The sequence below is a fragment of the Geotrypetes seraphini genome, chromosome 4, assembly GCF_902459505.1.
Source record: "Geotrypetes seraphini chromosome 4, aGeoSer1.1, whole genome shotgun sequence".
In the NCBI taxonomy this organism is placed as follows: Eukaryota; Metazoa; Chordata; class Amphibia; order Gymnophiona; family Dermophiidae; genus Geotrypetes; species Geotrypetes seraphini.
The window spans coordinates 297,337,319-297,350,969 of NC_047087.1; the positions used below are offsets into that span (position 1 = coordinate 297,337,319).

General features: G+C 42.8%; 1 protein-coding gene across 3 annotated transcripts in view; it reads right to left on the reverse strand.

The window, feature by feature from the left end:
* Window positions 1–13,651, reverse strand: part of STN1 (STN1 subunit of CST complex) — a 109,091-nt gene that overhangs the window by 83,995 nt on the left and 11,445 nt on the right. For all 3 annotated transcript variants that reach the window (XM_033941268.1, XM_033941266.1, XM_033941269.1), the window contains exon 2: window positions 9,374–9,527. In XM_033941268.1, coding sequence (XP_033797159.1) covers window positions 9,374–9,506 — 133 coding nt within the window. In that variant the 5' untranslated portion in view covers window positions 9,507–9,527. The remainder of the gene's footprint in view (window positions 1–9,373; window positions 9,528–13,651) is intronic.

The window sequence follows — 13,651 nt, forward strand, 5'->3', positions numbered from 1 at the left end:
TGTTAGTACCAGATTGGGGTTGTCGAGGCGAAGATCCTCGACACACAGTGCCTCGGTCTCGGGCGGGGTCGAGCGACGACTCCTTCGGGGCGAGGCTCGAGCCCGCTTTGCTTTTTTGAGGCGATGCTTCGGCCGGGGCTTGCTCGAGGGTGAAGAACCCCGTGAAGACCTCGGGGAGGAGGATGAGGAAATCCGGCGTACCCGGCGCTGCTTGTCTCGGGGTCACACACTGACCTCAGGCTGTGTCATCGAGGTCGGAGCCGAGGGAAGCAACGTGGTCGAGGCCGAGGGAGCTTCGGCCGCTGAAAGGCCGGTGCCCGAGGCCGAGGTCGCCAACTGCGGGGCCACCGAGACCGAAGTCGAGGCCGAAGCCTGCTGCAAAGTCTCAATGGCCCCGGAGAGCTCCGAGGAGATTAAAGCGCGAAGCAACTCCTGGAATACCGGGATAGTAAGACCCTGGGGCAATACCTGGGGGCGCTCCGCAGAGGGCGACCTCGGTCTCGAGTATTCCCTCGGGGCGCCCCCCTTCGATCCCTTGGTCTGGGTCGAGGCCGACGGTCCCGCCGACGAAGAGCCCGAGGATGGCTTCCTGACAGATGGAGCTGAGGAAGGAAGTGGAGACTTACCCGAGGCTTGCTTCTGCGAAGCGACCAGCTTCGAGGGAACCGAGGGGTCCGAGGTCGAGGCCGAGGTCGAGGCCGGGGCCGAAGCCGAGGCCGAGCTCGAGGCCTTCCCCGCCGGGGTATCAACGGCGAAGAGATCAGCCATACGGGCCTTTCGACGGTTAAGAGCCCGTTTCTGGAAGGTGGCACACTTAGGGCACGATGCTGTCGGGTGATGGGGCCCCAAACACCTCAGGCAGCACCTGTGAGGATCAGTGATGGACAAAAGTCGATCACACCTACCACACTTCTTAAATCCCGTTACGGGCCGGGACATGGGCCCAAAACAAGGCCGGGAACAAGCGAGGTTCCTCGGCCACGGCTACCGGGAGCCCCCGGAGCGCGGAAAACGAAAAAATTTTTTTTTTTTTTTAAAGAAAGAAAGAAAGAAATAAACCAAAAACGCAGCGACCGCGTCAAAAATGCAACACAGCCGCGGCGACAGAAGGCAATCTTAGCACAGATAATCCACAGGGCTTCTGGCTCCGCGGATGAAAACGAACTGAGGACCACGAGGTGGGGATGCGCCCTCTAGTGGCGAGAAGGCTAGCACATGCGTGGTGCAGTGTGCAAACTTGAAACTTCTAGCAAGTTTGCTTAAAAAGCTGTCCGCGCTGGGGCTCCGTAGATGACGTCACCCATGTGTGAGAATATCATGCCTGCTTGTCCTGGGATAATAGCAGTTTCCTCCACTAAATCAAATATGACTGAAAACTCTATTCTGGTTTTAAATGCCCCGTGAAATACTAAATAACCATATAAATCCCACTGCTATGCTTTTAAGGAGTCTTTAGAAATGGTCGTTGTTAGCGACGACTAAAAACTAAATAGCCAGCTGTCACCACCTCCTATGTCCAAAAAGCACTTATTCTTGAACTTCTTAAACTTGGTCATTCTTCACACAATTTATAAATTTGTAAATTGGTATCTCTACTAGATAACATTTTGTAAAAAAACAAAACTTTTTTGAAGGTGTGAATAAACATGTGGATAAAGGTGAGCTGGTTGATGTAGTGTATCTAGATTTTCAGAAAGCTTTTGACAAAATTTCCTCATGACAGGCTCCTGAGAAAATTAAAGAGTCATGGGATAGGTGGCAAAATTCAGTTGTGGATTAGGAATTAGTTATTGGATAGAAAACAGAGGGTAGGGTTAAATGGTCATTTTTCTCAGTAGAGGACAGTAAACAGTGGAGTGCCACAGTGATCTGTACTGGGACCAGTGCTATTTAATTTATTTATAAATGACCTGGAAATCGGAACGACAAGCGAGATTAGATTTGCAGATGACAAACTGTTCAAAGTTGTTAAAACTCATGCAGATTGTGAAAATTTGCAGGCAGACCTTAGGAAATTGGAAGACTGGGCATCCAAGTGACTGATAAAATTTAAATGTGGACAAATGCAAAGAGATGCACATTGGGAAGACTAACCCCAATCACAGTTACAGGATGTTAGGGTCCACCTTGGGGATTAGCGCCTAAGAAAAGGATCTGCGTGTCATTGTAGACAATACAACTAAATCTTTCACCCAATGTGTGGCGGCGGCCAAGAAAGCAAAAACAAGATGCCAGGAATTATTTTAAAAGGGATGGTTAGGAAGACTAAGAATGCTATATGCCTCTGTATTATCGCTCCATGGTGCGACCTCACCTGGAGTACAGGCAGTCCCCGGGTTAAGAACAAGTTCTGTTTTTTAAACCATTCTTAAGTTGAATTTGTATGTAACTCGGATCCTGTACAGTACACAGTCTATAAAAACATTAAATAACATTAAACATTAAAGAAATAGTCCTTAAAATAAAGTATTGTAGTTTAAATAGAAAGAAAAGATAGGAGGTTTACATTTATTTTTGTTCATCAGTCCCATTGTTCCCTCTCCACCACCACATCCAACATTTTCCCCTCTCATTTCTCTCTTCCCCCTGCATCTATAGTTTCAAATTTCTTTATTTTTATTATACCGTTTATCATACAGGTATCTAAACAGTTTACAATAAAATGTAGTAAAAGTTAAAAAAAAAAGAATAGAAACTAATCTAAACAAAAAAAAGGAGAAACATTTACGCATGAACGTACATGATACATTAGGAGAGGATGGGAAGGAAGGATTTATAAATACATCGAGATGAAAATAAAAATAAAAGGGGAAAACGGGAGAGGGAGGTACAATTGGGCTGTGGAGGTCACTTCTAAAAAAAGTGTTTTGGTTGCCCTAAGATTTCTGTAAAGGATAATCAAATTTCAAGATTACAAGATAAAGGAGTCTTTAAAGAGGAACTTTAAGTTTGGATTTGAATTTATTTAAAAAGTTTTCTAGACGAAGATCAGTGGGAAGAGCATTCCACAGGGTGGGAGCTGTGACAGAGAAGATGGATTTGCGTGTAGTGTCGTAAAAAAGTTCTTTTATTGGAGGAATGGTGAGTAGGTTTTGATTACAAGATCGGAGAGTCGTGCAAGATGCATATGGAATTAAAAGTTTATCAATGAAGGGTGGTTGATGCGTATTTTTTGTTTTGAAAGCAAGAAGTAGTATTTTTATAGATAAAACGGTGAGTGATGGGCAGCCAATGAGCTTTGCGGAGAAGAGGAGTAACATGATCGTATTTTTTTTTGCGTGTTAGAGAAGTTTAACAGCAGTGTTTTATATTAGCTGACGGGTTTCCTTCTGGGTTATTCCTTGGTAGAGGGCATTACAATAGTCTAGGGTCGAGATGACGAGGGAATGAATCAGTATGTTGATTGAAGGGGGGGTCAAGAAGAGAGGAGATAGAATGGATTAGTCGTAACTTATGAAAGCATTTTTGTGTTATAGGACTGATTTGTTGATCTTTATCCAAGATAATGGCAAGATCTTTATCCAAGATAATGCCAAGAAGTTTAACTTTACTGTCCATTTGGATCTGTACCTCATACCTCTCCCACCACCATGTCCAATATTTCTTTCTCCTTCCTTATGCCCAACAATTCACCTCTTTCTTCATGTTCCCATGTGCACCATCTCTTTCCCTCTCACTCAGACACCCATGCCCAACAATTCTCCCTCCCCCACCTCAGAATCTCTTTCCCTCATTCCCTCCATTTTCCATCCTATCTCCCAAGTTCATGCTTCCTCACTCCTTTCTTCCTTCCTTCCTTCCATTCTTTGTCCGAAGTTTGTGCTACTTTCCTTCCTTGTATGTCCCAACGCAGCCCTGCTTCTCCCTTCATATACCAAAGCAGTCCCTCTTCCACCCTTCCTGTCCCAACTTGCCCCTCGACCCCCTCCATTCTGTGTCTCAGATTCATGCCTCCCACAGGTGTTTACCCTCTGTGGCCGGCTCCCTCCTCCCAGCCACACTTTTCTTGGCAAAGCCATTAGAAGTGACTTCTGCACACGATCCGCGATTGGCGGCTCCTGCATACGGTCCACTGACCTGGAAGCCTTCCATCCGACATATGCGTCGGAGGGAAGGCTTCCAGGTTAGGGGGTCGCATGCACGAGCTGCCAATTGCAGCTTTGTGAAGACCAGGGGACCATAAGCAGGAGCCACCGCTTGCAGCTTTGCCAAGAAAAGTGTGGCTGGGAGGAGGGAGCCGGCCAGAGGAGATAAACACCTGCGGAATTTGTGACGCAGAATGATGATGAAGTCCGCATTGGGACAAAGAAGGAGGAGGGTCACATTTGGACAGGATGGAGGAAGAAGGGGTACATTGGCACAGGAAGGGAGAGGCAGTACTCCGGTTTGTAAGTACGAGTTTGACGTAAGTAGAGCGTTCTTAGATCGGGGACTGCCTATATTGCATTCAATTCTGGTCTTTTTATCTCAAGAAAGATATAGCGACACTAGAAAAGGTTAAAAGAAGAGTGACCAAGATGATAAAGGAGATGGAACTCCGCTCATATAAGGAAAGACTAAAAAGGTTAGGGCTCTTCAGCTTGGAAAAGAGAAGGCTAAGGGGAGATATGATTGAAGTCTACAAAATCCTGAGGAGTAGAACAGGTACAAGTGGATTGATTTTTCACTTCATCAAAAATTACAAAGACTAGGGGACACTCGATGAAGCTACAGGGAAATACTTTTAAAACCAATAGGAGGAAATATTTTTTCACTTAGAGAATAGTTAAGCTCTGGAACGCATTGCCAGAGGTTGTGTTAAGGCCAGAGTGCTTAGCTGGTTTGTTTATTTTATTTTTAAATCTTTATCCATTTTCAAATCTTACAACAAGTGTATAATAATCAATCAGAAAAATTTATCACTTGACAATCTCACTTATAATCCTTAAAATATATAAATATAAAAGAATCCCTTCCCACCCACCCATTTATCCTATATAATAAAAAGCTAGCCGCGCATGCGCACTCAGACCTGCGTGATCTGTCTTCCCTGATCCGTAGGTCCGTGGCCAGAGTGCGTATGCGGCGGACAGATCGGCAAAGCACAGCACAGCCGGCGACTCCCCTCCCTCCCTCCCTCACTCACTGCCAAAACCACCACCTCCTCCTTCTCGCCGGCTCACCCGCTTTTAAAAATAAAGAGAAAAGCGTTGCACTGCGCTAACGCTGGCTTTGCTGTCTTCTGTCCACTGCGGGCCGCCTTCTCTGACTACTTTCTGTTTCCGCTAGGGTTGGCCGCAGTGGATAGAAGACGCCGAAGCCAGCGACTGTAACCGCCGATCTCCGTTCCTCCGTGGGGGGAGAGGGATCGCGGCCACTCAGCGCCCCCACCGAGGAGCCCAGCAACTTTCCTCTGCCCGGGACCCGGGAACTTACCGCCCCCCTCTTCCCTTACCGCGGGCCTGACTGGCGATTTAAGCAGCGTGTCAGCAGTCTTCACACGCTGCTTCGGGCCCTTCTACTGCCCTGATTTGCTCCGGACGTGCCAGAGTAAATCAGGGCAGTAGAAGGACCCGAAGCAGCGTGTGAAGATTGCTGACACGCTGCTTAAATCGCCAGTCGGGCCCACGGTAAGGGAAGGGGGGGCCGCAAAGGACTCGGTCCCGCGTTTGTAGTCGCGACTGTGGGAAGGGAAAGGGGGTAGAGGAAACGCTACAAGAATAAAGACACAGGGGAAGGTGCACAGGGAACTGGTGTGGGGGGAGGGAAATGGAGGGGGAAGGAATGCTGCTTTGGACAGACAGACAGAGGGAGGAAGGGAGACAGAAAGACACAGGGGCAGGTGCACAGGGAAATGGAGGGGGAGGGAATGCTGCTTCGGACAGACAGAGGGAGGAAGGGACACAGAAAGAAAAGAAGGCAGGGAGATACACAGAAAGACAAACAAACAAAGGGGGCCAGAGACAGACAGAAAGAAAGACAGCGGGAGTCGTGTCAGGAGGGGTGCGGGATGCCGCAGAGGGAACTTTTCCAATGGGTGCAACTGGGCGGCTGTCGGGAACCTCTGATCAGGGGCAGAGCAAGGTAAGTGTATCATAGGGATAAGAAGGAGGAGGGGGGGAGAAAAAGGAAGGGACACCTACTGCTGGACAGGGGGAGAAGGAAAGAGGTGCTGATGGACAGGGGGGGGTGAAGAAAAAGGAACGGAGGCCTAATGTTGGACAGGGGGAGAAGGAAGGTGCTGCTGGACAGGGGGGAGGTAAAACAAAGGGAGAAGGGCTGCTGCTGCATAAGGAGAGCTGTGAAGGGATGGTGGTGGACACGGGAGGTAAAAGGAAGGGAGAATGGACAGGGGGAGCAGGCAAGGGGTGGTAATGGACAGCCAAGGAAAAAGAAAGACAGAAAGAAAGAAAGCGGCTAAGGAGAGAGAGAAAAAGAAATAGAGACACACACACATATATTCTAGCACCCGTTAATGTAATGGGCTATAAGACTAGTTAATAATAAAACAATTAGCAATTATTATCTTTCCCAACCCCACCTCCCTATACCTTATCTAATACCAAGGTGTTTAAGATGTCTGATCATTAGAATAAGTAATCAATGGCCCCCAAATCTTTTTAAACTTATGATAATTTCCTTGTTGCATGGCAAGCACCCTCTCCATTTTATAAATATGACATACTGAATTCCACTAAAAGGTATAATTAAGTTTAGATAATCTTTCCAATTTCCAGTAATCTGTTGAATGGCAACCCCTGTCAAAAGCTGGTTTGGAGAAGGGTTTGGACAGTTTCCTGGAGGAAAAATCCATGTTATTATTGAGAAAGACATGGGGCAAGCCACTGCTTGCCTGGATCGGTAGCATGGAATGTTGCTATTCTTTGGGTTTTAGCAATGTACTAGTGACCTGGATTGGTCACAGTGAGAACGGGCTATTGGACTTGATGGACCATTAGTGTGACCCAGTAAGGCTTTTCTTATGTTATCTTGTGAAGTATGCAGGAGAATCAGTAGCCGATATAGCCATGTTTCAATTCCTGCATCAGGGCAAACAAACTCCAGCAAACAATACAAAAGATTTAGAAAAAATCCAAAAAGAAAAAATATAAACACTCCACGAATACACTTATTGAAACTTTTCAAAAAACACTTAAAATGTAACTTTGTCCTCCTTGTAGAAAATATACATGGTTTTAAAACACATTTCCACTCCTCAAGTTTCAAATTTATTAGGTGTTTTATATACCACCTATCAAGATTATCTAAGTGGTTTTACAATCAGGTACTCAAGCATTTTTCCTATCTATCCCTTAGCATCTCTTGCACAAAGATGGATGCCAGAACTCATCATCTATTAACAGGAAAAAAAAAAAAAAAATCACATGACATACTCCCACCAATCGAATCCTGTAATAGATTTCCAAATTGCAGACATACATTCTACTTGAAAATTTAATCCCATAGGGTGAACGTTCTTTAGGTGAAAAATCCATCTTTGTTCTTTGTAACTAAACAAGTGCTCCAAATCACCCCCCTCCTTCGCCAACTGAATGGACATCTAGAATGTGTTAATGCATATCCTCAATCTTGTGACTCTTCTCTATCCAGTGATTAATAATTGGAGCAGTCGATTTATGCTCATTCAATCTCTTCCCTTGCGAGTTAATTCAATCTATGCCCTTGGGGGTTAATTTATGTGGGAAAAACTACACGCCTGGTAAAGTGGTAAAGAAGAGATTGAATAATCAATCAATAAAACAATTTTTCCTTGTGATGAGAAAGCTAAGATCCACCAGAAAATAACTCGAAACAGAGGCCTTCCAAACTGTAGTGCAATCCCTAATCTTATCCTGACTAGACTACTGCAATTTAACACTAGTTCTTTGCTCTAAAACATTGCTCACATCTATAACTAGCTCAAAATGAAGAAGTAAGACTCATGGATTATGGAAATCGGAACATCTACAACCGTAGTATATGAAGCTAGATTGTCTGGGTAACTGTAAGGATCAAGTTTAAATTAAGAATCACTGCTTTTAAGATCCTGACAGGGAATGCTCCCGACTACCTAGCAGAGTTGACTATCGTACTCCAGGGTGCCTCCAACAGATATTCCACCAAAAATCTTTTCCACTTAAAAATTCCCTGCATGCAACAATGTAAAGTCTACCAGGCAAATTACCTTATCCATCCAATATCAATTAGCAAAATGCTGAAACCAACTACCAGCATTTTGATCACTATCTCAGGTTCAGAAAGCTTTTAAAGGCATTTTTGAACAAGACAGGGAGCCAACCCTGAAGTAACTAAAATGGTAATTGTAAAAGCCCATTTCTAAACTGCCTAATGCAATCCCTGGGAAATAACTATGAGCCAATGGTAACTTACTTGTAACTATGATCTAACGGTATTAATAATTGTACCCTGGGGTTGTGGGTTCTGACATGCGCTGAACCAACCTCTTGTAATGTAATCTGACCTTGAGCTGAATAGATAAAGGCAGAATAGAAAACCTGATTAACATAACATACTCATTGGATTGAGAAGAGTCACAAGATTGAGTATATGTGTTGGTGAATTCTAGATGTCATTTAGTTGGGGAAGGAGTGGGCAATTTGGAGCACTTTCTTAGTTACAAAGAACAATGGTGGATTTTTTCACCTAAAGAACATTCACCCTATGGGGTTAAATCTTGAAGTAGAATGGATGTCTGCAATTTGGAAATCTGCTACAGGATCTGCTTGGCGGGTGTATGTTATATGTTTTTTCCCTGTTAATAAATGAAGAGTTCTGGCGGTCATCTTTGTGCAAGAGGTGCCGAGGAGTGGAAATATGTGTTAAAGCTATGTATATTGTATACAGGGAGGACAAAGTTAAGTGTTTTTGAATAGATTTTTTGAAAAGTTTGAATAACTGTACGAGTGGAGTGTTTATATTTTTCCTAAATCTTTTTTTTTTTTTTTTTTTTATAATTTGCAGGAGTCTGTTTGCCCTGATGCAAGAATCAAAACATAGTTATGTCGGCTACTGATTTTCCTATACACTTCACAAGATAACATTATTTTTGTAAAAAAACCAAACACAACTTATCTAGTAGAAAAACAAATTTAAAAATTAAATGAAGATTAACAAGGAGTTTAAGAAGTTCAAGAATAAGTGCTTTTTGAACATATGAGGAGGCGACAGCTGACCATTAATTTATAGCAGTAAATGTTTGCTAACAATGGCCACTTCTGAAGAGTTCTTAAAAGCAAAGCAGTTAGTGGATGTGGGATTTATATGGTTATTTATTATTTTGATAATCCTACAAAAAAATTTTGACCTAAAAATGTGCTATGAAATACTAAAGCAACTACTTTTTTATGAGCCATTTATAACCACAAAAACTCACTTGGAACCTGCCTGGACTCCTCCATTTCTAGAATGTCTTTAATGTACATTTTGGCAAAAGCCAAAAAGCTAGGATCCAAGCCCCATAACAGTGAAGGCGTTTCCTTCTCAGGCTTTGCAGACACAGACTGCATCCAGAAGCTCAGCTTGTCTGTCTGTATATGTAAAACAAAAACAAGTATAAAATTTATTTGCACGTGCAATATGAAATTAAACCCTAGACTAGCATCTTATCAAACGGAAAGATTTAATTCAGAGTCAAACTTTGTCAATCAAGCCATGTAATTACAGAGCTATCTTTAACAAAGAAAAAGTACATTTCTTTTTGCTTATGAGTATGTTTAAGTTGTGACTGTTACTTCCAAGTCAAAATTATATTTCATTAATGACAAGTCAGAAATGATATATTTCTAAGATGATGATACAAGAAGACAAATTCTCCTTTTCTCAACACCAATGGAAAAAGGCCCTTACTGGTAATTATTTTTATTCTGAAGATACAAAAAAAAGAGTAGATGTTTTATAGCTCTGATGTGAGAAGGTGAAAAAAAAATGGTTTTAAATAGGAAAGCTCAAGTTCTAACAAACAAAATCCAACAAGAGAAATCATGTGCAGCTCCTGAGCACAGGACCAATTCTTAAACTGAATGGCAACTGTACTCAAACCAATAATTCAAAACAGACCCCAAAAAAGTCAGGCTGTGTCAGAGGAGAACTACTAACGATTATTTTAGGAATATTACTGTAAATGAGCACTTACTATAGCAAATTGGGGCTAAATTTTAGCAGAACTGTAGGAATTTGGTTTCCGATGTTGCTGCAGAATGGAATTCCTGTAGTGTCTTTCATGGCGCCACCTTCCCATTGCCCCAACATAATCCCTTGCAAGTGTTACACTAAAGTATCATTTAAGAATAATAATAATATTTATTTATATACCGGTACTGCATGGTTCAGTGCAGATTACAATAAGAGATAAGAACTGTAAAACACTGAATTTACACTACAAAATAAACATTATATGTAGAAATATAACACTGAAAGTTGTTGAGATTATTTGATAACTATGTACTATCTTCTAAAAAACCAGATAAGAGGAGGAATTTAAAATCAACCTACTAAAGCTTTTGTTCCACAATTCAAAATCAAACATAAGAACATAAGCAGTGCCTCTGCCGGGTCTGACCAGAGGTCCATCCCGCCCAGCAGTCCGCCCCCGCGGTGGCCCAACAGGTCATGACCTGCCTTAATCACCAGAAGGGGCCCCCTTGCCCCCTAGGTTTCTCATCGAAGTCCTATCTTCCCATCAATGTCCTAACCCTCCGGCCTTGCACCTGCACGACCTGGTGAGCTGTCTATACTTATGCAACACCCCAGCACCTCCTTCAGTACCCCACGATCCCCTTTTCCCTCAGGAATCTGTCCAATCCCTGTTTGAATCCCTGTACTGTACTCTGCTGGATCACTTCCTCCGGGAGCGCATTCCATTTGTCCACGACCCTTTGGGTGAAGAAAAACTTCCTTGCATTTGATTTGAACCTATCTCCCTTCAGTTTCTCTGAGTGCCCCCTCGTACCTGTCGTCCCTTTTAGTCTGAAGAACCTGTCCCTGTCCACCCTCTCTATACCCCTAAGTATTTTGAAGGTCTCTATCATATCCCCCCTGAGCCTCCTCTTTTCCATAGAAACATGATGGCAGATAAAGGCCAAATGGCCCATCCAGTCTCCCCTTCTGCAGTAAACATTAACTATTCCTCTCTCTAAGAGATCCTACGTACCTATCCCACACTTAATACCTCCTTTTACCTACTGGCCATACCTCTTTATATACCCTAGCATCCTTCTAGCATTCTCTGTCATTTTACAGCCTGTTTAGCCACTTTAAGATCGTCGCATACAATCATATCCAAGTTCCACTCTTCTGTCATACACGTAAGTTGTTCACCCCCTAAACCAGTGTATTGCAAACTGTGTGCCACGGCACATTAGTGTGCTCCTGAGATTTTAGGTATGCCGCGACAAACAGGGAAGGAGGAGATGCGCCAGTGCCAGCTGATTGCTTACAGGACGTGCCTCTCGCAGAAAGAGGCATGTTCTGTAGCCAGCCGGTGTCTCTCCTCCTCCCCAAGCACCTCAACTGCTCTCCGCGCCTCTCCTGTTGACTCTTCCCTTACCTACTGACGGCTTAAGGCCCTGTCTGCAGGGTCGTTGTGCATGTGTTGGTGTAATGATGTCATGCATGTGCGTGACATCACATTGTTGCCTGCGCATTTCCAGGTGCCCTTGAGCCATGGCCACCTATTGTGTGCCACAGCTGGAAATAGTTTGCGAGACACTGCCCTAAACTGTACTGTACCCTTGAGTTTTTGTAGCCCAAATGCATGACCTTGCATTTCTAATCATTACATTCTAGCTGCCAAATTTCAGACCATTCTTCAAGTTTCTCTAGGTCTTTTTTCATGTTATTCACACCATCTGGGGTGTCTATTCTATTGCAGATTGTGGTATCATCCTTAAAGGGGCAAATCTTACCTGACAGCTCTTCAGCAATATCGCATATAAAAATTGTTAAAAAAAACAGGCCCAAGTACAGAACCTTGATGCATACCATTGGTAACATCCCTTTCCTCAAAATGATCTCTATTGACCACTACCTTCCGTCACCTTCCACTCTACTAGTTCCTGACCCAGCCCGTCACTTTGGGGCCTATCCCGAGGGTAATCAGTTTATATATTAGATGCCTATTTAGAATACTGTCAAAGGCTTTGCAAAAATCTAAATACACCACATCTAGCACATTCCCTCAATCCAATTGTCTGGTCACCCAGTCAAAGAAATTGATCAGATTTATCTGACAAGATCTACCTCTAATGAATCCATGTTGCCTCCAGTCTTATAATCTACTGGACTCAAGAAACTTCACCATTAAAAGCGTTTCCATTAATTTGCTTACCACAGAAGTCAAACTTAACAGCCTGTAATTCCCTACTTCCTACTTACTTCCACTTTTGTAGAAAGGGATCACATCTGCCCTTACACCATCCGCCCCCATCGTTTTTCCTACCTTAAGAATATACGAATACCCTTACTGGGTCAGACCAATGGTCCATCTAGCCCAGTATCTCATATTCACAGCAAAATCCCAAATAGTAGCAAGCATTCCATGCTACTGTCCAATGTCTGCCATTTGATTATGAACTTTTCATCCAGGAACTTGTCTAAACCTTTTTTTTTTTAACTACCTACATTAACTGCTCTTACAACATCCTCTGGCAATGCATTCCAGAGATTAACAGTTCTCCGAGTGTAAAAATATTTCTTCCTATTGGTTTTAAAAGTATTACTCTAACTTTGAGTGTCCCCTAATCTTTGAAAATCTTCATGCAGTAAAAAATAAAAATCGATCCACTTGTACCTGTACTACACTACTCATGATTTTGTAGACTTCAATCATATCTCCCCCCTCAGCCGTCTCTTTTCCAAGCAGAAAAGCCCTAACCTCTCTGGTCTTTCCTGGTACGAAAGGAGTTCCATCCCCTTTATAATCTTGGTCGTTCTTCTTTGAACTTCTTCTAGAGCCGCTATATCTTTTTTGAGATAGATACCAGAACTGAACACAACACTCAAGGTGAGATTGCACCATTGAGCGATAGAGGCATTATAACATTCTTAGTCTTATTGACCATCCCTTTTCTAATAATTCTTAGCATCCTGTTTGCCTTCTTGGCCACCACCATACATTGAGCAGAAGGCTTAAGCATATTGTCTAAGAAAACATCCAGATCTTTTTCCTGAGTGATCCCTAGCATCCGATAACTATGATTTGGATTATTCTTCCCAATGTGCATCACTTTGCATTTGCTCACATTAAATCTGCCATTTGGACGCCAGTCTTCCAATTTCCTAAGGTCTTCCTGAAATTTTTCACAGTCCACATATATTTTAACTTTGAATAGTTTAGTGTCATTTCATTTCTAAATCTTTTTATTGAAAGTTTTGCATAAAACAATTACATGAGTAGATCATACTGTATAAATGACACAAAGATATCTATAGTTTAACAGAGAAACATTCTCCGTCAACAAACATGCACACACTTGCTAAGAAAGCTATTTTACCTCCATGTGATACATGACATTACAGTAAATTCTTTCTGAAAGGTGAATTCTTTTTGCTAATCAGCATATTTCTGTAGAAATCTTAGACAACACACACAACCACAATAAAATTATATTGAATGTTTCATGTTCTACTATTTAACAAAAATGACTGCAAACTC